This window comes from Anguilla rostrata, chromosome 16 (genome assembly GCF_018555375.3).
Source record: "Anguilla rostrata isolate EN2019 chromosome 16, ASM1855537v3, whole genome shotgun sequence".
Classification (NCBI taxonomy): Eukaryota; Metazoa; Chordata; class Actinopteri; order Anguilliformes; family Anguillidae; genus Anguilla; species Anguilla rostrata.
In genome coordinates this window covers 7,973,100-7,994,784 of record NC_057948.1, presented here as the reverse complement: position 1 = coordinate 7,994,784, position 21,685 = coordinate 7,973,100, and the positions used below count along the sequence as shown (strand labels likewise).

The following is a 21,685-nucleotide window of genomic DNA, read 5'->3' as shown; positions in this document are numbered from 1 at the left end:
TTACATGCCTTGCGATCGACTAGCGGCCTGTCCAGGGTGCATGCCTGCCTCTCGCCCAATGCATGCTGGGATAGGCTCCAGCCCGCCCCCCGTGACCCTGACCAGGAATAAGCGGGTATGGATGGATGGATAGTGTCACTTATGTTCTAACATGCTGGTAATACACTGCAGCCCTGGTTCTGTTGAGCATTGTGAGGGTCCTGCCAGGGTCCTCAAACCCGGGTCCTGAAGAGCTGCAGGGTCTGCTGGGGTCCTCAACTGTGGCCCTGGAGAACCACAGTGTCTGCTGGTTTTTGGTTTAACCTTCAAATCTGCTTTAAGTCATCAGTGAAGATCGGAACCAGCAGGCCCCGTAGCTCTCCAGGACCAGGGTTGAGGGCGCCTGGATTAGACACTGTTTCCATACTTGGCTTATTTTTGGCTGGACTGCAACAGCCGGGCCAGCCCTGTAAACGTGAATATCTGTGACTGAGTGATGAAGTTACACCATTTGTCGGCCGAGTTATGAAGTTACGCCATCGGTCAGCTGGTCCAGCCATATACTAGGTTTTGACCTGGTCTTGTTTTAAAACATGTTAAATGGGCGTCCCAGCAGGGGGCGACAGAGATTGTAAGGGAAGGAGGTGACATTGCATTTTGAGCATGGGGAATGAAATGGTGTGCTGTCATTGCTGGATTTTTCTGATCTCCATCGATGGGTTTACTTGCATTCGCATTGTAATTTTCTGTTTTTCTGTTTGTTTTTTTTAAGTCTGGAAAAATAAGTCCAGATGTGAATGCCTTAAGGAGCCACATTACCGAGCTGGAAGAGGAAAGAGAGGAAATGCTGTGTAAACTGGAACAGTTTGACGAACTCAAGACCAAAAACGGTAAACTGAAAGGGTTTGCGCTTTCCTGAAATGGCATTTTGAATGTTGCATTGATGCGGATGAAGCTTTGACATGAAACCGTGTCATTTTAGAGCAACTCGTGGCAAAGCTGGTGGTTTATGAAGAGCAACAGAGGAAGATGCAGGCAGATCTTGAGCAAGTTGCCAAGAGAGCTGCTTCTCAGGTAAAGGTCCATGAACCCTGTAACGCACCTTATAACACTCTGGCACCTACTCACTTAGCACGTAGCGCACCGTCTAATAGCCCAACATTGAGCCGAATATAGCCGAGATGAGGTCACCGTTTGGAACCAGTCATCTCGGGTTTGGCTGTGGATAGTGATTCCTTTCTATTGGTTCAGCTCACCATTGCATCCACTATCCCATTTCTAGAATTAAGACCGTATATATGTGTACTAATTATGTAAGCACTGTTGTTTGGAAATAGGACTGTTCTTCAGTTAGGATGTACATGTACAGGAGGCCAAAACGAGATGGAATGTACAGTTCAGGGGGCCGAAATATCAGATGAGCACTGCTGGCACGAGCGCGAGGAGTCCCGTTCCTGGAGGGACGTATCTGTTCCTGGATTTCGTGCCAACTTCCGTTTCCACCAGTTACCTTGTCTCACTCAGCTAATTAGCTCTGCGCCCTGATTTCGGTTCGCATAGATTAGACCACAGTGGAACACGCACATGCTTTTATACAGGGTGTAGGGACACAAAAAAAACATGTTCAACTTTCAGTCATGTCACTGGATGAGGCAATTGATTGGCCAACAGAAGCTGACACTTAAGAGTTGGGGTGGAATCCCGAAACGGACGTATGGTCCTTCATGGAACGGGAGTCCCCAACCCCCGTCCTAGCAGTGCTCCCACCGATGTTTAGACAACGTACGCGTCTACCGGAATCCGTGAGAGCGATACCGCTGAAAGCATGCGGGTGCCCTCGGATGCCCTTTGACCTTTGACCCCCCTGACAGACGAGCGAGTCGGGCAGCGCGGACGAGCTGCAGAGCCAGGTGCTGGAGTGGCAGGAGATGGTGGCGGAGGCGGACTCCGCGCGGGACCAGGCCCGGGAGGAGAAGTCCGTCCTAGCCCTGAGGATGAGTCACATCGAGGAGGAGAGAGAAGGTACGGGCCCTGCAGACACGGCCACGGGGCCCCCTCAGGGGTCCGGGGGTGCACCCTCACCAGCAGGTTACCAAACAGCCCCGGGGTATTTTTATCTGATACTGCCACCGGGGTAACCTTCCGCTCTGGCTTTAAGCTGCAAATTCCATTGGGCCACCGACTGACCAGGCAATGGTTTTAAAAGCATTAGGCAGAAATTTCCAATAATGGAACTCTACTTCAAAGGTGAACAAAGAAATTGGTTTTCATGAAAGTTACAGTAGGTCATCCAGAAAGATTTATCATAAACCTGAATCAACCAGTATATTTGAAAAAATATATAGCTTTCCGTTTTTGCCATTTCATCAAAAAATGTTTTGTTTGTATATTTATAAAAAAGTTTCAACATTTCTCTTAACAATTAGGACTTCTCTCTGAGCAAGTAGAGTTTCTGCTTGCTCCGTTTTCAATATAAAGCTGTTTCTTGAGTAGGAAACGGATATTATGCTACAGATTGTCAGGAAATGAACTCAGAACCCAAGGGTCTTCCTCAAGATGTACTCAAACACAAGGTAAATGGGAAGTAAATCTCACCCAAGTAGCATATTCAAATTCACACGTGACATTGAGTGAGATTGGTAAATACTCAGCAAATCTTTTGGAGACGTGTCACAGGGGAATGATATTGAAGGTACCTTAAGTCTTTCTTAAGTTCTTTCTAACCCCTGTTGTCTGATGGTGAAACGGAGAAGGATCTTTGTAAGTCTGGTGTCTTCATCTCATCTTTGTGTCACGACCATCCACTTTACTTTTCTCACATTCCCGTCTCACAGAGCCGTGCCAACCAACCCTGTTCCTGGAGATCTGCCATCCTGCAGGTTTTCGCTCCAGCCCTAACGCAGCACACACCTCATTTAGCTGCTGGAGATCTTTGCCGATAATTAGTAGAGCCATGTGTGCCGCATTAGGGTTGAAATGAAAACCTACGAGGACGGTAGATCTCCAGGAACAGGGATGTTTACCACTGGTGTAGAGAAGTCTTAAACTTTCACCCGTGCTGGTGAAGACAGAAACACACGTTTTTCCCACCCTTAGCCGAGACAGAAATGGCCATTTCCCTTCATTACTATGATTTGCTTAATTTTTTGAGAATTTGTGGTTTTCTTTGTGCATTGTTGCTGTCCCGTTGAGCATGACGTTTATTTTGTTTCTTTTTTATTTCCTCCTCCTCCACGCCCGGTGGCGAGCCCCCCTCCCTCCGAGCCCCGGCCGCCCCCCCCCCCCAACTCCGCCTCTCCTCCTGGCTGCGATTGGGCAGCCGCGGAGAACAGTTTCCCATCAGTTTTGTGCATGCAGGACCCCCCCCCCCTTCCCCCCCTCGGCGTCGGCCTCGCTGCACTGCCTGCCGTTTTCCCAGCATCCCTTGCTCCACCGGGCTAACCGCCGGCAGTGCAGTAACGGTCGGCGCCGCAGCGTCCCGCGTTTCTGTCTCTTCCTGGCTTCCTGGAGGCCTCCTCCTTAAAACGCCCGCCAGCCGCATTTTAACACAAAACACTGCCGTAAAAAAAAAAATGGGTTTCCGTTTCCGCCCGCCGCTGTGGAAAGGAAGGGTTTCGCGAGCTTGGCTCCCTGACGCGGTGTTGTTCCGTCGGTCTTCCTCTGCCGGGGGGCGTAGGTACTAACAGCGACTAACGGCCTCGCTTCGACTGTCTCTGTCTCCGGGGGGGGGTCCTCAAACTGCACAGCCTCTGCTAACACGAGACTTCGGGGTTTGGGCTGTGCATTGTGTGGCCTGGAAGGAGGGTAGGGGGGGGTCCTTCATTTTGGGGGAAAAAAGGCTGTCTGAAAACCCCTCTCAGTAGAGTCAAAGAGACGCTGGAAGTCAGCTTCTAGGTAGTCGGGTTTATGCGGGAGACCGTGTTGCATGCCTGCCTCTCTTTACTTCCTGGTTTCCTCTTCCTTCGTGTCTCTCCTCATCCTTTCTTTCGTGGTCAATGTAGGCATGTTCCACCTCCCTGCCACCCAAATTTTGGTGAGCATTTTTTTTTTTTGTCATAACCGTCCAAATCCACACTACTAATTGCTTATTTATTTGTGTATTTTCAATGCTGATGGTCGGGACCTGGCCTATATTGATCGTTTTCTTTCATCACGTTCCTCTTCAATTCCTTTCTTCTCTCTGCCACGTGCTTACCGCACAACTAGGTCTTAATTAATCTCCTTGACATCACAAAACAGATGGGAATGTATTTTTTTCAGATTTTTCCTGGAATAAAGTCTCAATAAAATGCGATTATGCAAACTCACTTAATTACTGATGAGACGAATCCCGGATCGCAGTCACGTATCTGCAGACTTGTGTATTATAAACCTGATTCATGTCTGCAGTGTTCTGATTTGTAGACTGTGGGAGAGATATCCCTGCGTATGAGCAAGGCACAGAACTGAAGTGGTGCCAGACTTGCCCTGTGTTCAGTGATAAGCTGCTAGCAGCGCGTCTCTCCTTGAGCTGTGCCTTGTCTGATTAGGTTTTGGAATGCCACTTTGCCGCAAGCTTTTTTCTGTGTTTCTTAAAGCGATGCATGGCTATGACCCAGACGCTGCTTTGCAGAGGTCCCGCATGCACGCACACATACATGCACAACGCACACCACACACACACCTGCACGCGAACACACATATACACACAGCATACACCAGACGCACGTACGCGCACACACACACGCACACAACGCACACCACACACACACCCTCCACCCGCAAACACAAGCACACACACATACGCGCATACACACACGCATACACGCACATGCTCATGCACACACATATACCTGCACACTCACCCACATGCACACACAAACACACACAACGTGTACGCCACATACACACACACATCCCACCCGCACACACACACAAACCACACACACACACACACACACACACACACATACACACCGCACCCCACTCACACATGCACACACGCGCATACACGCACACGCACGCACACACCACAAACACACACAACGTGCACACCACACACCCCACCCACACACACAGACATGCACAGTCACACACACACACGGCGTTGCGTCAGAAGGGGCCTTGTCTCTGTCTCTCTCCCTCTCTCCCGGCCCTCGAGCGCGCGCGCCTCTGCGTCAGTGTCGGCCGCGGCGGGGCGGGGGAGGGGAGGGGGTGGCGCCGTCATGCTCGCCCGCCCGCCGCCGCCGCCGCCATCGCCGCGGCCGACACTGACCTGCAGGAACTCTTCCTGTGGCACAAAACTGATTGAGGATGACTGGTTCTTTCCCGGCTGCTCCGATCCAGCGCTGGCCAGCCGGCAGCAGGAGCTGGAGGAGGAGCTGGCGCAGGCCCGGGGGCTCCGGCCGCAGAGGGGCAAGAAGCCGGGAGACTCCGCCCCCCGCAGCCTGCAGGTACGCGCCTCCTATGCACCTCCAACTGGCCTCCTATGCACCTCCAACTGGCCTGACTCCAGACTTACCGCGTCTTTGGGGCCGATCTGCCCAAGACTTTGAGCAAAAAAAGCTAGCTAAAGTGTGTGAGTGTGTGATATGTTTTTATACGCGAGTAAACATTTTGGTACAATTAATCGCACTTACAGAGTCATGATATAAAAGGCTCTTGGTTGCAATTAATCAGTTCATCAAAAAAAAGTTTTAATGTTAAAGACTAGTTGGCTGTAACTGGATCAAAATGACATTTTGTAGACTATGATGGACTAAATGTGTGTTTAAAATCTAGATCAGTTTCTGTCACGTTTGTCTTTTAGGGTTGATAATGACTGCTTTCCAAAAAAAACCTGCTTCTGTGTTCCAGGAGGACTTTGACTTTGACAGGAAACAGGCGTTCCAGGATCCCAAAAGCACTTTAGAGAGCACCGCCTCGATGGACGGGGAGAACATGGGAGGTTGGTGGCCAGAGTACAGTACTCCTGATGCAGGTGTGAAACCTACTAGACAGTTTATTGTAGCATGCACATTCTTCGTTCCATGTGTATTTTGATTATCTTTTTTTTTTGTCATTTAATTCTGTTTGACATAACACTCGTGGGTTTTTTTTTTTTAAATCTAACCTGCGTCAAACCATTGTGTAGTTGACCTTTGGTTGACCCATTTCTTGTTTTTTTTTGTTTTGTCATTTCTGTAGAAGTTATTTTAAGCATGTGCGTGCTGGATGAACTGCCTAGTTTTGGTTTTTTTAGACCGTAGTCCGTGTTGAGTGCATTGATCTGTGTCAGTCCCGCCGTGTAAGTCCGGTCGAGCGACACGCTGCATTGGCGGTAAGTTTTGTTTGTTTTGTGTTTTTTTTATCTGTCCTTGTGTTCGACAAATTAGACGTGTCTTCAGGTTAAGGGTTCGAAAGTTCTGGAAATCAAAACGTCTGGTTAAAGGCACTTTTGAGGATCGCTAACAAGCTGATGCTAAATGGATGCCCCCCTGAGCCCACTCATTAGGCCTGTGTGTCCGAGCACCACTGGATGCAGTATGCAGTCTGGTTATGTAGGTAGTCAATGATTAAACACTTTTTAGGACCCTCCCTCCTGATCTGTAATGGTTGTCCAGAGGCGGATGTATCCCCGGACCCCGTGCGAATAGCCTGTTTTGATGTCCACAGAACCCTCGGCCTAGCATGCTTCCATGTAGGCACAATGTGTAGTGTTTAATTAAGCCTTGCATGCAGAAGTATCTCGCTATACTTTTGTTGACTGGTTATAAAATATCCACATTACATTAAAATCACTCCCCCCCCCCCCACCTCACATTTTACATTGTAAAGATTATATTCAGCTTATATATATATATATATATATATATATATATATAATATATAGTTTCACTTTCCGAATGTTTCTATTGTTTTTTTAACTAGAGCAGGGGTGCACAACTCTGGTCCTAGAGGAGGCTAGTCTGTTTTCTGGTTTTTGTTCCAACCAGTTACCTTAGTTTAAGTTTTATGACAGCTCTATACACTTTGCTGGTTCGCTCCTCCACGTGAGCACAGTAAAATGTTAAGGATATACTTTCAGTATACGGCTGTAGGTGGTGTTATACAAATGTCAGTTCAAGATATGACTGAGCTTATTGAATGGTGAATAATTAAGAGCATAAGTTGGCACAAAATCCTTAAATGAAACGATCCTTGTTGTGCACCCCTGTACTGGAAAATGAATATGAGATAATAAAGACCGATATAACGTTAGTTCAGTGGTTTGCCCAGCAAAGGCCGTCTGAGGTAACGTGATATTTGAATTCTGAGTCACTGGGGCTTGTGTGAACCCGTCCCCAGGACTAGGCCTCAGGTCGGTGGTGGAGGAGCTGGAGCTGGAGAGGAACCAGCTGCAGGAGCAGATCCTGGGCCTGGAGGAGCGTTGCCAGGACCTGGAGGACCGGCTGCAGCTCCAGGCTCGAATAGAGTCCCTTCAGGTACACGGGCCTTCTTTATCACCCAACAGCCATTTTCTTATAAAGCTGTTTCGCACTGCCAGCGACTGGTGCAAAAATCTCTGCCTGGCACTAATACTTTCAAGGTGCTTAGCATGTCATTTATTCAGTACATTTTTTCTTTGCAATATTAATTAAACTGAAATCCCTTTTTGCAAATCGGGAAATTACATTAACTTCATGGTGACATTCTTGACTTTCTCCCTGGAAAACAAGGATTTTGTAACAGGCCCTTCTAACACAGGTGACGTTTGATGTAGATGAAGAAGGTCGGCCATTTTGGGTTTCTCAGGTGTGTTTGTGTCGGTGTGCGTGCGGGAGAGCGAGCGCCCTCCAGGTGGACCGCTGGCTCTCGCCATGTTGTTTGTCACACGGTGTCTTGTCCACATCCACAAGGGTGTAACCGCTTCCAGCTGACCGTTTAATATATGGGTGATTTTATACTTATTTATTTTTTATTTCCCCGCACCTCACTTGGGTGTGTAATAAGTCAACGTTTCTTGTGTTCGCCAACATAAAAGGAGCGTGCACTGCTACGCGGTTTCAAAATTCATTGCCAAGTCGAATGTTTTTCCACAAACAACTGTCAGAAATTAATATGATTTTTGCACTAAATAAAGGAATAAATCAAAACTGGACAACCTGAGAAGGCGGAAGTGGGTTCCTTTTATGCTGTGTGGTTTGTCACGCTAAGTTTAAAAAAGAAAGTGTAAAGGGAAGCAGAGAGAAGGGAGTGTGTGTTGGAGTTGAGAGTGCCTGCGGTGGGGGTTGAGCGTGAGTTTGCTCCGGTCGCGCCTTCGCGGCGGCGTCTGAACGCACTCCCTCTTCGTCCTCTTCCTCAGAACGAGACAGAGCGGCTCCAGGCCCAGCTGGCCGGCCTGCGGAGCCAGCAGACCCGGGACGCGGAGAAGCACCAGATGCTGGTCACCAGCCTGAACGAGCAGCTGAAAGGGTGAGCGGACGCTCCGGCCGGCCCCCTGCTTTTACCGACCGTTAATACACCACTAGAAAATGGCTCATTCGTAAAACTTTTTTTTTTTAATTTAAAAAACCTTCCTACTCTAATTATACCTCACTTAAAACCCCTTTCTCCATCCATGGCTTCCCCCATATTGGTATGTCATTAAATTCCAGAGTATACCAAAATTACCGTCAGCTCGGTAAAGAAAGGCTTGTACGCTTGTGAGTGCAAAATTTTAAAAGGCCGAATTTAACCAGTGGGATAATAAAGTTCTTCCTCCTCGAGGTAAATCCATTTCAGTATTTGTTCTGCTTGAGTTGCACTTTTCGATGTGGACCCAGCGAAAACCTGAATTTGCCCTGGGGTGAAGCGAACGCGGCTCTTCCCAGGTTGGCGAAGGTAAGGCGGCAACGTGACGTAGGCCTTGAAACCCCTTTCCCCTTTTGGCGACCGTTAGACTGAGCGAAACGCAGGAGTGCCTGGAATCGTCGCTGATTGAGAAGGAGCACACGTTAGCCCAAACCTCCGAGAAACTGGAGCTCATCGACAGCCTCCGGGACTCTTTGAAGGAGAAGGAGGTCCAGCACCGGGAGGTCTCGGAGAGGCTGCTTCAAACAGAGCACAGCGTAAGAAACCTTTTCGCTAATTTCGTTTTTCCGTTCTCAATTCTGTTAAAATGGCGCGTGTTGTACTGAATGTGGTTTTTGTCATCTTTCCAGTTGACTGAAGTTACTAAGAAATGCAGCACCTTTGAGAAGCAGTGTTCTGAGTTGAAGACGTCAGTCGCAGAGCTGACACAGAAGTTGAGCACACTAAAGGAAAAGGTGAATTTACATTTTAAAAGCATGCACCAGTACACACAAAAATATCATGACGCAAGCCTGACGAGAGCTTTTGTTTTGTGATATTCTGAACACCTGGCCTACTGTATTGTTATGGATTGTTCATTTATTGACTTATCATTTGAAAGATTACAGTCCAAGTGTTTTCAAGGCGCTATTCAGCTGGATATTGTTCCCAGTGTTATGTTTAATACATGACTGCAGTTTCAGTGCTTTTATGTCATCTTTGGCTCCCTTTAATGAACTGCGTAACCATGGATACATTGTATAATTAAAATGTAAGTTAGGGTTCGTAACTTTGCCGTAGGTAACTTGTATTCCTTCTAAATCCGTAGACACACAAACAAGAGGCAATGATAGAATCCTTGCAAAGTGATCTGGAACAGACGAACGATGAGCTGGACAAGCTGAACTCCACCCACTTGGAGGAACGGGCCCAGCTGATCCACGACCTTCAAAGCTGTGAGCGGGAGATCGACAACCTCAAGGACACACTCACCGACAAGGACAAGGAGATCTCCGCTCTTTCCAGCAACATGAGCGAATATGCTGAGCAAGTACTGGAGCTGAAACGGGAGATCAAGGGCAAAGAGGAGGCCCTGGTACATGTTGAAACTGCTTTGGCCAGAGCAGAGCAAAAATCTCAGATTTTAAAAGACTCCCAGTCATCTGACCAGCAAGCCCTGAACGCAAAGATAACAGACTTACTGGAACAGCTCAGAAGCACAGAGTGCGAATTGGGTGAGGCTAAGGAGCAAAAAGAACTAAAAAGGAAGGAAACTGAGGAACTTATTAAACAAGCCCAGGAGGACATCCAGACCATCCAAAGTCTTCGTGGGGAAATTCAGAAACTGAATGTGAACCATCACAGTCACCTCGCGGAATGCGAGTCCCAGATTTCTTCCCTAAAGGGGCAGGTGACGGGGTCTTCTCAAAAGCTGCAGGAGTCTGAGGCCCTCCTCTCTCAGCTGACAGAATCAAATGCCACCAATGAAAAGTTGCAGGGTCAACTTCAAGATAAAGAACAGATGTATGAAAAAGAGCTGAAGTCCTTTAAGGAGGAACGCAATAAGCTCCTTGCCGATGTGGACAAACACAATAAGGAGCTGCAGGCCTTATCCAAACAACTTGAGGAGCAAGCGGTGGGAAAGGAACAGGTTATAAAGGAGAAACAGGAAACAATAGCCTTTCTGGAGCAAAAGCTGAGTGTCGCTCAGGAAGAAACGGAAGGTGAAAGACTGAAACTTAATCAGGAGCTGAAGGCCAGAGATTCTGAAAACGAGAGGCTACAGAAGGAACTCCAGAGTAAATCTGAAAATACCTCAGAACTGGAAACTAGTGTAAAAACCCTAGAAAGTGCAAATCAGCAACTTAAAGCTGTTCTCAAGAGAAAAGCAATTGAACTTAAGGAACAAAAGCAGCTTGTCGCTGATTTAAATGAAAAGACTGCTGCGACTCAAGCGGAAAATGTGAATTTGCGCTCTGAAATCAGTAAACTTGCAGCGGAGCGTGAGAAACTAAGAGAGGAAGTCACAGTTGGCGAGAGATCCCTGTCAGAGCTGATGGAGGAGAAGAACACGATGCAAAGCAGGATATCTTCCTTTGAGACACAAAACTCAGAAGACCGCAAAGTCATTGATGAGCTGCTGAAAGAAAAGGAAGAGTTGACCGTACGGACCGAAGAGTTCAGCAGGGCCCTTGAACAAAGCCAAAGCACCGTTTCGGAGAGTTTGCTCAAAAAAACCAACGAATGTGGTCAACTCACAAAATTGCTTTCTGAAAGTAAGGAGTCCGTAGCACATTTCCAGGAGAAAGTCAGCCTCTTGAATTCTCAGGTCGAGCAACTCAAATGTTGTGTGGCTGAAAAGGAGAAGATTGCCTTTGATCAAAGTGCAAAGTGTGATGAGCAGGAAAGCCTGATTAGGCAACTTCAAGGGACTGTATCCCTGCTTCAGGAGCAGAGCGCCACATTGATGGACAAAGACAATGCCTTGCAGCAGATGACAGCTAAATGTACCACCTTGCAGAACGAAATCCTCCAGCAGAAAGAGTTCATCTCTGGCCTCCAGAGTGAAACTGAATCCGTCAGAATTGAGTGTACAAGATGGAAACAGAGTCTGGAGGAAAATGAACTGACTGTGAAAAGTAAGACTCAGGAATGTCAAAATTATCTCGACGAGCTGAACAAGAGCAGGCAGTCCGTTGATTCACTGAGCAGCAAGTTGGATGTAGTGAGTGGAAATTCTCTTAAGTTTGAATCTGCTTATAGTGATCTGAAAGTGTCCTTTGAAAATCAGGTTGCTGATAACAAAAAGCTGAAAGAAGAGAACAACTTCAGGCAAAGTGAAGTGGTTCGTCTTCAGAACCAAGTTCAGGCATTATGTGAGGATAACCAGAGGCTGCAGGCTGCTATTGAGAGCCAAGAGAGAGAACTGGCTGAACAGAAACTGCTTGTGGAGGATATGAGAAGGAAGGCAGATGTCGCTGTTGAGGAAAACAGAAACCTGAAGGTGCAAGTGACTAAACTCAATGAGCGGATTCAGGTACTGCAGCAGGAGGTCACCAATAAGGATATAGCCGAGTCAGAGCTACTAGATGAAAGGAAAAAAGCACAAAGTAAAATATCTGCCTATGAGGTTCAGTATTCTGAAAATTGTAAGGCTATTGAGGGACTGCTGAAAGAAAAGGAAGAACTCATTCTTAGGACCGAAGAGCTCAAAAAACAAAACGATTCAGTTTCAGGTAATTTGCTGGAAAAAACTAATGAGTGTTGTCATCTCACAACATTGCTCGCTGGAAGTAAAGAATCTGTGGCACATTTACAAGAGCAGATCAGTTTTTTGAATTCTCAGGTGGATCAACTGAACTCTAGTGTTGCTGAGAAAGAGAAAATGGTTAGTGATCAAAAAGCACTTTATGAAACGCAGCAGAGCCAACACGAGCAACTTCAAGAGACTTTGTCCCTTCTTCAGGAGCAGAGTACCGCTTTGAAATCAGGACTGTTGGAGAAAGACAGTACCTTGCAACAGATGGCTTCCAAATGCACTTTCTTGGAAAATGAAAGTCTTCAGCAGAAACAGACTGTCACCCAGCTGCAGAGTGAATTGGAGTCCCTCAAAAACGAGTGCACCAGACTGAGTCAGAGTCTGGAAGTCAAAGAACTGTCTCTTGGAAATAAAGCTCAGGAGTGTCAAGGCCATTTTGATGAACTGAGCAAAAGCAACAAGTCAATAGTTTCGCTTCAGGGTCAGCTGAGTGTGGCAAATGAAGAGTTGCTAAAGCTGCAATCTGAAAATGTGAATCTGAAAACAAGCCTGGAAAATCATGTCGCAGAAAGCAACAAGCTAAGAGAGCAGGTGGCTCAGAGGGAGGATGTTATTGCAGACCTCAAGAACCGCATGCAGGTACTAAATGAGGAAAACGGCAAAATCAAAACTGAAGGTCAGAATTTGACTGCAGAGGTGTCTGAAAAGCTGAAAGAAATAGCTGTTCTCCAGTCAGAGCTCTCCCACAAAAATAACAATATTGTTTCCTTAACCGAACAGCTGGCAGCTGTCAGTTTAGAGAGGGAAAGCTTAGAGATGACATTACAACAGAGAACTGAATCTATGAATCAACAAGAAATGTTCATAAAGCAGTTGCAAGTAAAATCAGTGGAGGGGAAAGATGAGCTGAACCAGAAGATGGAAACTGTCATTGAGCTGCAGACACAAATGAAGAACATGCAGAAATCTCTGCAAGATGTAGAAAAGTCCTTGAAAAACAAGGAGAAGGAGCTTGAACAGTTAAAAGATAAGTCGGCAACAGAACATGAAGTATTCAGAACCAAAAATGATGCAAATGCAGAGATCGTTGATAAACTTCAGGCTCAACTGCAGAGCATGGTAGAGAAAAATAACCAGCTAACCATGGGGATCACTGACAAAGAGTCTGACCTACAGCAGAAAGTGAAAGATAGTGAGCGGTTAAGGGCACAGGTCGCAGAGCTGGAGGGTTCGGCTGTACAGCTTAAAAGCCAAGTTGAGGCCTTGACCTCAGAGTCAGCTCAGCTAAAGGGAATGGTGAAAGAAAAGGAGCAGGCAGTATTGGAAACTCAGACCAGCTTCCTCAGTCACTGTGAAGATTTGAAGGTGCAAATCAAAGCCAAAGAAGATGAATGCAATGGCTTAAAAGCCCAACTTGCTGGACACCAAGAGACCGTGTCTAAGCTGGAAGTTGAGCTCTCCGCTCGATCCTCAGAAATAGTCAAATTTAGAGAAGCCCTTGAGGACAAAGAGGTTGGAATTTCCGCGCAGGCAAAAGCTTTCCAGGGGAAGTCGGACGAAGCGGCCTTGTTTAAAGCTCAGTTTATGGAGAGCACAGAGTTAGTATCTCAGCTGCAGGGCCAGCTTCAGGAACTCAACAAGACGCAAGAGGAGAAACAAAGTGCCTTTTTAAATTTGCAAGAAAAGTACGCAGCCCATTTGGAAGAGCTTCATGAAGTTAAAATGCAGCTCTCCCAAAGGAATGAAGAGATGGAAAACCTCAACAAGGCCCTCAGTGACCGCAATGATGCTGCACATGCTGCCGGGGACACTGCTGATGCCCTGAGAAATGAAGTAGCACTGCTTCAAGACCAACTTCAGCAACTTCGAACATCGAATGCCGGACTTTCAAAGCAGAAGGAGGATGCTCTTTCTGCCCATCAAACAAATGCAGCTTCTTTGACTGTTGAAATTGAGAGGTTGAAGTCGCAGCACCTTCAGGTTGCTTCACAAATGAATGCATTGACTGAGAATATTGAGCAGAGAGAGCTAGCCTTGCATGCAATAAATAATCAGTATTCTGCGCAAGTTAAACACGCAGAATACCTGGTTGCAGAAATGCAGAAACTGGACGAGCAGAATAAAAAGCTAAGAGAAGAAGGCAGTCTGGCGGCACAGCATTTTCAGCAGCAGCTGGGTTTGTCCGCCAGTGAAAAAGAACATTTGCAGCAAGAATTAAAGAAAGTTATGAATGAAAAAGAGGAACTTGTAAGAAATTACAACAGCCAGTTGCAAATACTCCAGGAGCAGTTGAGTTTCAAGAGTCAGCAACAACACAGTAGCATGAATGAAGCATTGGAGAAAATGAAGACAGAGAAGGAACGTCTTCAGGTGCAGGTTAGTGACAAGGATGGAGAAATCAGTAGATTAATATTAGAAGTGGAAAAGGTAGCACAAACCCTTCAAGAGTCTGAAAATGAATGGTTGTCTGTCCTTGATAGGGAGAAGCAAGATAAGACGCTTATAATTGAGCAGTTACAAAGTATTGAAAATGAGATTAAGACAAAGGATGTTAAAATCCAGGCACTGCAACAAGATCTGGATGATTTGCAGGAAAAGTTTGTGGAGATAACAACTGCATTCAAAGTCAGCTCAGAGCATCTTAAAGAGAAGGAACTGACAGCTGAAGACTTGAGTCAGCAGATTTTAACAAATAAAAATAAATTAGAGGAGACACTTTTAGCTTTACAGAAAAAAGAAAATGAGAACTTACAGCTTGGGCAGACTTTAATAGACCGGGAAAATGCATTGAGAGACATTGAGTTAAGTAAAAAGTCTAGTGATGTTGATTTTTCTGAATTTTCACAAACCATGTCCGGTAGACTAGTTGCTTTGGAGGAAGAAAAGTTTTCTTTACAATCTGAAATTAAACTGTTAAATACAAATCACAAATCTGAAGTAGAGTGTTTGAAAGCGGAATTAAACAAAGCTGCATGCTTACTTCAGCAAAAACAAAGTGAACTGTTTGAAAGGGAGCGAGAATATCAGGAGGAGAACCAGAAAGTTTGTTTACTGCAAGAGCAGGTAAAACGTTTACAAGGAGAGATGGAGATTGACTCTGAAAATTTTAGAATGGCAGGTATTAACCAGGCAAGTCTTCGGAGTGAAATCAAAAAGAAAGAAGATCAGATTAGTTGTATGGACATTCAGGTAGGCCAACAAAAAGAACTGATTGCAACACTTAGTCAGCAGTTGAGAGAAAAAGATGCTTCGGTCACCCAGGTCATGGTATCGGCATCAAACGAAATGGTGCGGCACACAGAGGAAAAGAATCAGCTCCTGTCACAGCTGGAAAGCCTGCAGAGTGCCCAGAGCTGCTCGGTTACGGAAATTGATAATATCACCCTACAGTTGGAGGAGAGCAAAACTCACTTGTCTCATTGTCAGGCTCAAATTGAAATTAAGGAATCGGAGAATGGGGAGTTGGTCAAGGAGAATGAACAGCTGAAAATTCAACATGGACAGTTGTCCAAAGAAAAAGACCTAATGAAGAAGAAACTCCAAGCTGCTCTGGTAGTGAGAAAGGACTTGCTGAAGAAGATAGAGGAGTATGAAAAGCAAATAGAAGAGTGTGGGAAGAATGGCTTTGAAATGTCCAATTTGCATGATAAGCTCCAAGAAGTGACATCACAGGCAGAGAACACGACCAAAGAGTACCAAGCTCACATTAGTCTTTTGAAAGAACAGATCATGCAAAAAGACAACGAAATCCTTGAGCTTTCCCAGGTCATTTCTGCGAAGGAAGCACTTGTGCAACAGCTACAAAATGATATGAAATGTTTACAAACAAGGCTCAATGAGCAAGAGAATAATTTGAATATTGCTGTCCAGTCACTTAAGGAAACATGTGAACTTGTTGAACATCTCCAAGTAGGTATAGCCGACAAAGAGGAAGCATTTGAACGTGAACGCTGTGAGATGATACAGAAGTTGGAACAATTTAAAGAGGACTTGGTTGATAGAGAGCAAAGCTTGAAGGCTGAAAGGGCAACCTCTCTGTCTGCAAATTCTGATACCGAAAATGAGCTGGTGAAAGTAAAGCAAGAAAAAGCAGTTCTGCAAAAGAAGACTCATGCAGCTTTACTAGCTAGAAAGGAGACCATGAAGAAATTGCAAGAAAATGAAAGGAAGCATGCCCTGGAAATTTCTGAGCTAAACGAAAATTTAAACAAGCTTCTAGAACAACATTCTCAACAAACAAATGAAATGGACGCAATTCAGGTTAAATACAATGAGAAAATCAAAGAACTAGAGGACAAGCAACAAGCTATAGCGTCCCTCCAGGATGAAGTAAATTCCTTTAGAGGTTGCATTGAATTAAAGGAAAAGAATATGCAAGAACTCATTCTGTCCTTCTCAGAGAAGGAAAGCCAAGTACAAGCGGCATCACAGAAAGAAGCGGAATTGGAAGAGCTTCGCAACAGACTGGCAAATATAACATCAGAAATGGAAAGTAAAGATGCACTTCTGCTTGACCTGAGACAGAGTTCACTAGAGTTGACAGAAAAATTGAAATTGGTTGAATCTGAGCTTGAAAAAGCAGAAACAGAGATAAACGAGAACAGTAAGCAGCAGGAGATAAAGGCAATGGAACAAGATTATTTGGACCTTCAGGAACAGCTACGAAGGTCTCAAGCTTTGGTAGAGGAACTACAGTGTGCTCTCAAGGCAGTTGAAATCGAGAAGAGAGACCAGTTTGAAAGTTTGGACAGACTGAATAAAACGCTACTTCAAACCAACAGTCAGATGAAGGAAGAGCTTGAAAATGCACTTTCTGTGATTTCACAAAAGTCATTGGAGCTTCAAACCGTCCAAAACTCTTTAACAGAAATTCAACACCAGTTTTGTCAGGAGAGGGAATGTTTGAAAATCAAACTTGAAGAATCCCAGTCTTATTGGAAAGAGTCTCAGGCTCAAGTAGAAAGTTGTAAATTGCACATGGAGACATTGCAGACCGAAAAGGAAGAATGTAAAGAAGTCGTAGGATCATTGGAAATGAGACTCAGCGAGTCTGAAAAACAAAAGGATGAACTTCTTCAAAAAATAAGTGTTATGCAAGAGGAGAACTTGAATAATCATTCACTTATGGGAATTGATGAGATCCAGTCAAAGTCCTACACTGAAGAACTTGAGGCAAGCCTCAAAGAGAGGGATTGTTTGATTAAAGAAAAGGAAGAACTTATTGCTTCTTTGGAACAACAGCTGCAAAAAGAAATTCACCTCCATGAGGTGGCACTGGAAAAGATGAAAGTCAGAGTTAATGAACTGCAGCAGAGGTCTGCAGAGAAGCAGGAAACAAGCAAAACAGAGGAACACCGAGATGAAAATAAATCCCTCGAGCAGGTCACTAGGAAACTTCAGGCAGCCTTAATCTCGCGAAAAGAAGTCATGAAGGAGAACAGGTCTCTCAAGGATCAAATTCAGATGTTGTCCTCAGAAAAAGAAGAGATCAATCAGTCATCTTCAAGCCTGAAGGAGTCATTTGCAGAACTGAAGCAGCAAAAAGATGACTTGGAAAATTCAGTTTTGTCTCTGAGCAAGGAAAAAGAAAAAATAATTTCAGAGATTGATCGGATTTTGAGTGACAACCACAACCTTTCTGCTGCCTGCGAAAGCCTCAAACTCACAATAGAAAACATCACTCAGCAGAAACAAGCTTTTTCATGCCAGATGGAGTCCCTCAAAGACTCTCAAACTGTGGAGCTGTCCGAGTGGAAATCAAAACACGCCGAATTGAAACAGGAATATGAATCTCTGTTACAAGCTTATGAGAACGTCAGCAACGAAATGGACAAAATGCGACAACTACTTGAGACAGCCCGAAAAGAAAAGCAAGAGCTTCTCTTAAAAGCACTTAATGCTGAATCAGAAAAGGAAAGCGTGGGGAAGCAAATCAATGACTTGGAAGAAGAAAATGAGAAAATGAAAGAAAAGATGCAGAAGTTTGCCAAGGCTAAACAGCAGAAGATCCGAGAGCTCGAGGAAGAAAATGAAAAGATTAGAAATGACCTGCAAGAAATTGATGAGAAAGAAAAATGCAGGGTTGAAATGTTGACTCTCCGGAATAGTGAACTTGAAACAGAGATCATTAATCTGAAAGAATCATCAGAAGATCTGAGGGTGAAATTAAATGAGATTCAACACGAAAATTCCAGCTTGGCAGAACAGTTAAAAACAACAAGTTCTTCATTAGAGCAGTGGCACAGTGAATCAAAGGCGAGTGAGCATAATCTGCAGTCAAAGCTGGATAAGGCTCTTAGTTTGAACGATTCATTAACTGCTCAGATTGAGAGTCAGAAGGCAGAAATTGTAGCCACATGCGAAAGGGTTGAACTCATTCAAAATGAAAAGCAAAATATTTTCGAAAAATTGGCCCAGCTGCAAAAAGACCATGAAGTTGAGTTAAATGAAAAGGACAAGGTTGTGACTGAACTTAAGGCAGTTGTCAGTCAAAACCTGCAGGAGACTATCAGCTTAAATGAGAAAGTGAGGATTTTAGAAGATGACAAAACTCTTTTGCAGGAGGAACTTGAGAATGTTCAGGAAACATCTGACAAAGTGAAAAACGAGAATGAGTATTTGGAGACGTTGCTCCTTAAAAATTCAGAGACAATTGATGAGTTAACAGAAGCCCTCAGTGTGATGCAAGATCAGAATGTGCAACTCTCGACCCAGTTGTCTGAGAGCAAAGAGGAAAAGTCCAGATTCTCCCAAGAGAAGGAAGAGCAGCAGCTGAAGTTGGTGAAAGAGTTTGAGGAAAAGCTGAAAGTCATACAGAGAGGAAATGAGGGATCCAAAAACATAAAAAAGGAGCTTCAGGAGCTATTGAAAGAAAAGCACCATGAAATCAACCAGCTTCAACAAGATTGCATCAAGTACCAGGAGCTGATACTTGACTTGGAAAAATCTTTGAAACTGTCAGAGGATGAACGTGAACGGGTGGAAGGAAATCTGAAGGCAGTGAATGAGAAGATATCAGGCTTTGAGGAAGGGGTGAGGCATCTTGAAGCAGAACTTTCGTCATATAGGAACCAGCTCAGTGAATCTAGGAAAGAACTGGAAAGCATCAACTCTGAGAACAAGAGACTGAAAGAAGAAATTGAAGGGAAAGATAAACAAGCTGAAATCAAGATGACGGAACACGAGAAAGCTCTGGAAAGAGTTGCAGAACAGCAAATGGCGCATTATAAAGGAAAGCTTGCTGAATTCCAGAATCAAATCGATGAGCTCCAGGGTCTAAAAGTCAGCAATAGTGAGGTAGTCATAGAGTTAAAAAGGCAGCTAGACTCACAAGATTTACAGATGAAAACACTTAAGAGAGAGTCTGAGACAAACTTAGCCAAGCTCTCGGCCCTTTCTATTAGTCTACAGGACGATGATCTTGCAAAGAAATGGGATGTTACATTCCAAAAGACTTTACAAGAGAAAGACAGCCAGCTCTTAGAACAGGGTTATGTAATAAAGAGACTGCTTGAGGATGCAAGAGTGAAGGACAAGTTGGTAAATGAGCTACAGATAACAAAGTCAAGGCAGGACAGGGCCCTTAATGAGTACACCGTGGCAGCTACAGCACAACAAAGGCAACTATTTGTTATGGGGGTAAGAAATACTGAACTAAGCCAAAATGTGGATTTACTAAATAGGCAAATAATGGAACAAAGTGCACAGATTGAGAAGTTGGAATTTGACAAAGGTTCCCTGACCACACAGCTAACTGATAAATCTGACTTAGCCTCACACATGCAGTCAAGCTTTGCCCAGGTGGAAAGGAAGCTTTTGGACACAGAGTCACAGCTTCTCCTGCTGCTCTCACAAAATGACAAGCTTCAGGATGATCTTGAGAAACAGAAGGTAATTTCAGTACAGCTGAAATTGCTTCTTCAGAATAAAGACACTGAGATATCCTTGCTGCTCTCCTCAAAGGATGGGCAAATTTCAGAGTATCTGGAACAGCTGCAGAAACATCACCGGGCCCAAATAGAAAATTACGAAGAAAGATTACGTGCCTTATATAGTGATAAAGAAATGGCAGACAAGACATTCAGGGGGCTAGAGAGCAAAGTCCGAGCTCTGCAGGTCAAAATTGAAAGGTCTGTTGAAGAGAAGGAGCAAATGGCTAAAAAGATGGAGGCCTTCAAAAACTCCGTGGCATCCTTGCAGGCAGAGAGAGAGCGTCTGTTGGCAGAGTGCAGGGCTTTGGAGGCCCAGCGTCAGAGCACCGTGAGAGACGAAGGCAGTTTAGCAAAGGAGGAACTGGGTGCAAGCCAGGGCCTGAAGGGAGAGATCAGGGCTCTTCTTCATCAGATGGACGATTTGAATTCTGAGAATGCCATGCTCAAAGCACAGCTGATCCGTTACAGAGAAGACCTCAATCAGGTCTTGTCACTGAAGGACAACCAATTGAAAGAACTCCTCAGGAAACGAGAAGATTCCATTAAAACTCTTGAAAATCAAAAGGTTGCCATTGAAAGACAATGTCGGCAGTTGCAGCTTGACCTCCAGAAGGAGGTGGAGGATAACAACACCTTAAAATCTCATAATTCCGAACTTGGAACTCAGGTTCACGAACTGGAAGCCAGTATATTAGCCTTGAGAAAGGAGAAATCTGAAACTAATGAGAGCAAAGTGATTGCCGACTTGCAGCAGGCTGTTGCAGCCAAAGCTGCGGAATGTAACGACCTCCAGCAAAAACTGCTCGCCCAAAAAATGGCCACCGATGACTTGAAAAAGAACCTGCAGGAGCTGGAGAGCGAAACCGAGGGGAAGCTTGGTGAGGCGGAAGATAAGTACAACAGTGAACTCAATGCCTTCGAAAGAGAAGTGGATCTAATGAGAAACGAGAAGGAGTCGGCGGATGAAAGGGTGGCAGAGCTGGCCAGGGAGTTGATACAGACTGAGAAATTGCTGTTCAGTGCCAAGAACGAAAGCAAGGACTTGAAGTCTCAGCATGAGTCCTTGGGGAAAGCTATGGCCGCCTTACAGAACGACCGAGATCAGCTCATTGAGGATTTCAAAGTCCTGCGCAACAGATACGACGAGGAACTCAGGGAGAGCGCATCCGCCGCGAGGAAGCTGGAGCGTCAGCTCGGCGAAGCCAACTCGGAGCTCAGCAGCCTCAACAAAGACCGCTACATTCTGACCCAGAAGCTCTCGGCCTTGCAGAGTGCCGACGCCCACTCTCAGCTGCTCCGGCAGATAGACGAGCTGTCCAGAGCCCTGTCGGAGAAGGACGCGGAGCTCCGACGGCTCTCGCTCGAGAAGGACACCTACGGCAAACAGCTGACGGCCTTCTCCAAGTCAATGGCCAGCCTTCAGAATGACAGGGACAGGCTGATGCAGGAGCTCGCAGGAGCAAAGAGGGTTTGTGAGGCCAGGCAAGGGGTGAGCCCTGCTGAGGTCGCACCTGGGAAAATTGAGGAGTCGAGTAGCTTTAGGAGCAATTTCCATGCCCTGCAGGCTGAGAAAGATAGGCCGGTAAGTTGGCATTGTTGTGTTTGGTACATCTTAGAGCCTTGTGCTTCAGCTTGTACAATGCATGCAGCTTGTGTCCATTGGCTGCTTTATTCTGGCTTGAATTCCCAAGGTGTGATGATGATAAAAAATGTGTGTTTTTTTTTTTTTTTTTTTTAAATTCTGTTG

At 45.3% G+C, this 21,685-nt stretch overlaps 1 protein-coding gene across 5 annotated transcripts in view; it reads left to right on the top strand.

Annotated features, from left to right (window-relative positions):
- si:ch211-220f16.2 (golgin subfamily B member 1) overlaps window positions 1-21,685 on the top strand; it is a 41,323-nt gene that overhangs the window by 13,223 nt on the left and 6,415 nt on the right. For 2 of the 5 annotated variants that reach the window (XM_064313559.1, XM_064313560.1), the window contains exons 12-22: window positions 752-869; window positions 962-1,053; window positions 1,851-2,001; window positions 5,305-5,411; window positions 5,815-5,938; window positions 7,285-7,421; window positions 7,684-7,731; window positions 8,282-8,391; window positions 8,858-9,026; window positions 9,120-9,224; window positions 9,578-21,520. In XM_064313559.1, coding sequence (XP_064169629.1) covers window positions 752-869; window positions 962-1,053; window positions 1,851-2,001; window positions 5,305-5,411; window positions 5,815-5,938; window positions 7,285-7,421; window positions 7,684-7,731; window positions 8,282-8,391; window positions 8,858-9,026; window positions 9,120-9,224; window positions 9,578-21,520 — 13,104 coding nt within the window. The remainder of the gene's footprint in view (window positions 1-751; window positions 870-961; window positions 1,054-1,850; window positions 2,002-5,304; window positions 5,412-5,814; window positions 5,939-7,284; window positions 7,422-7,683; window positions 7,732-8,281; window positions 8,392-8,857; window positions 9,027-9,119; window positions 9,225-9,577; window positions 21,521-21,685) is intronic. The other 3 variants (XM_064313563.1, XM_064313561.1, XM_064313562.1) reach the window with 3 other exon arrangements.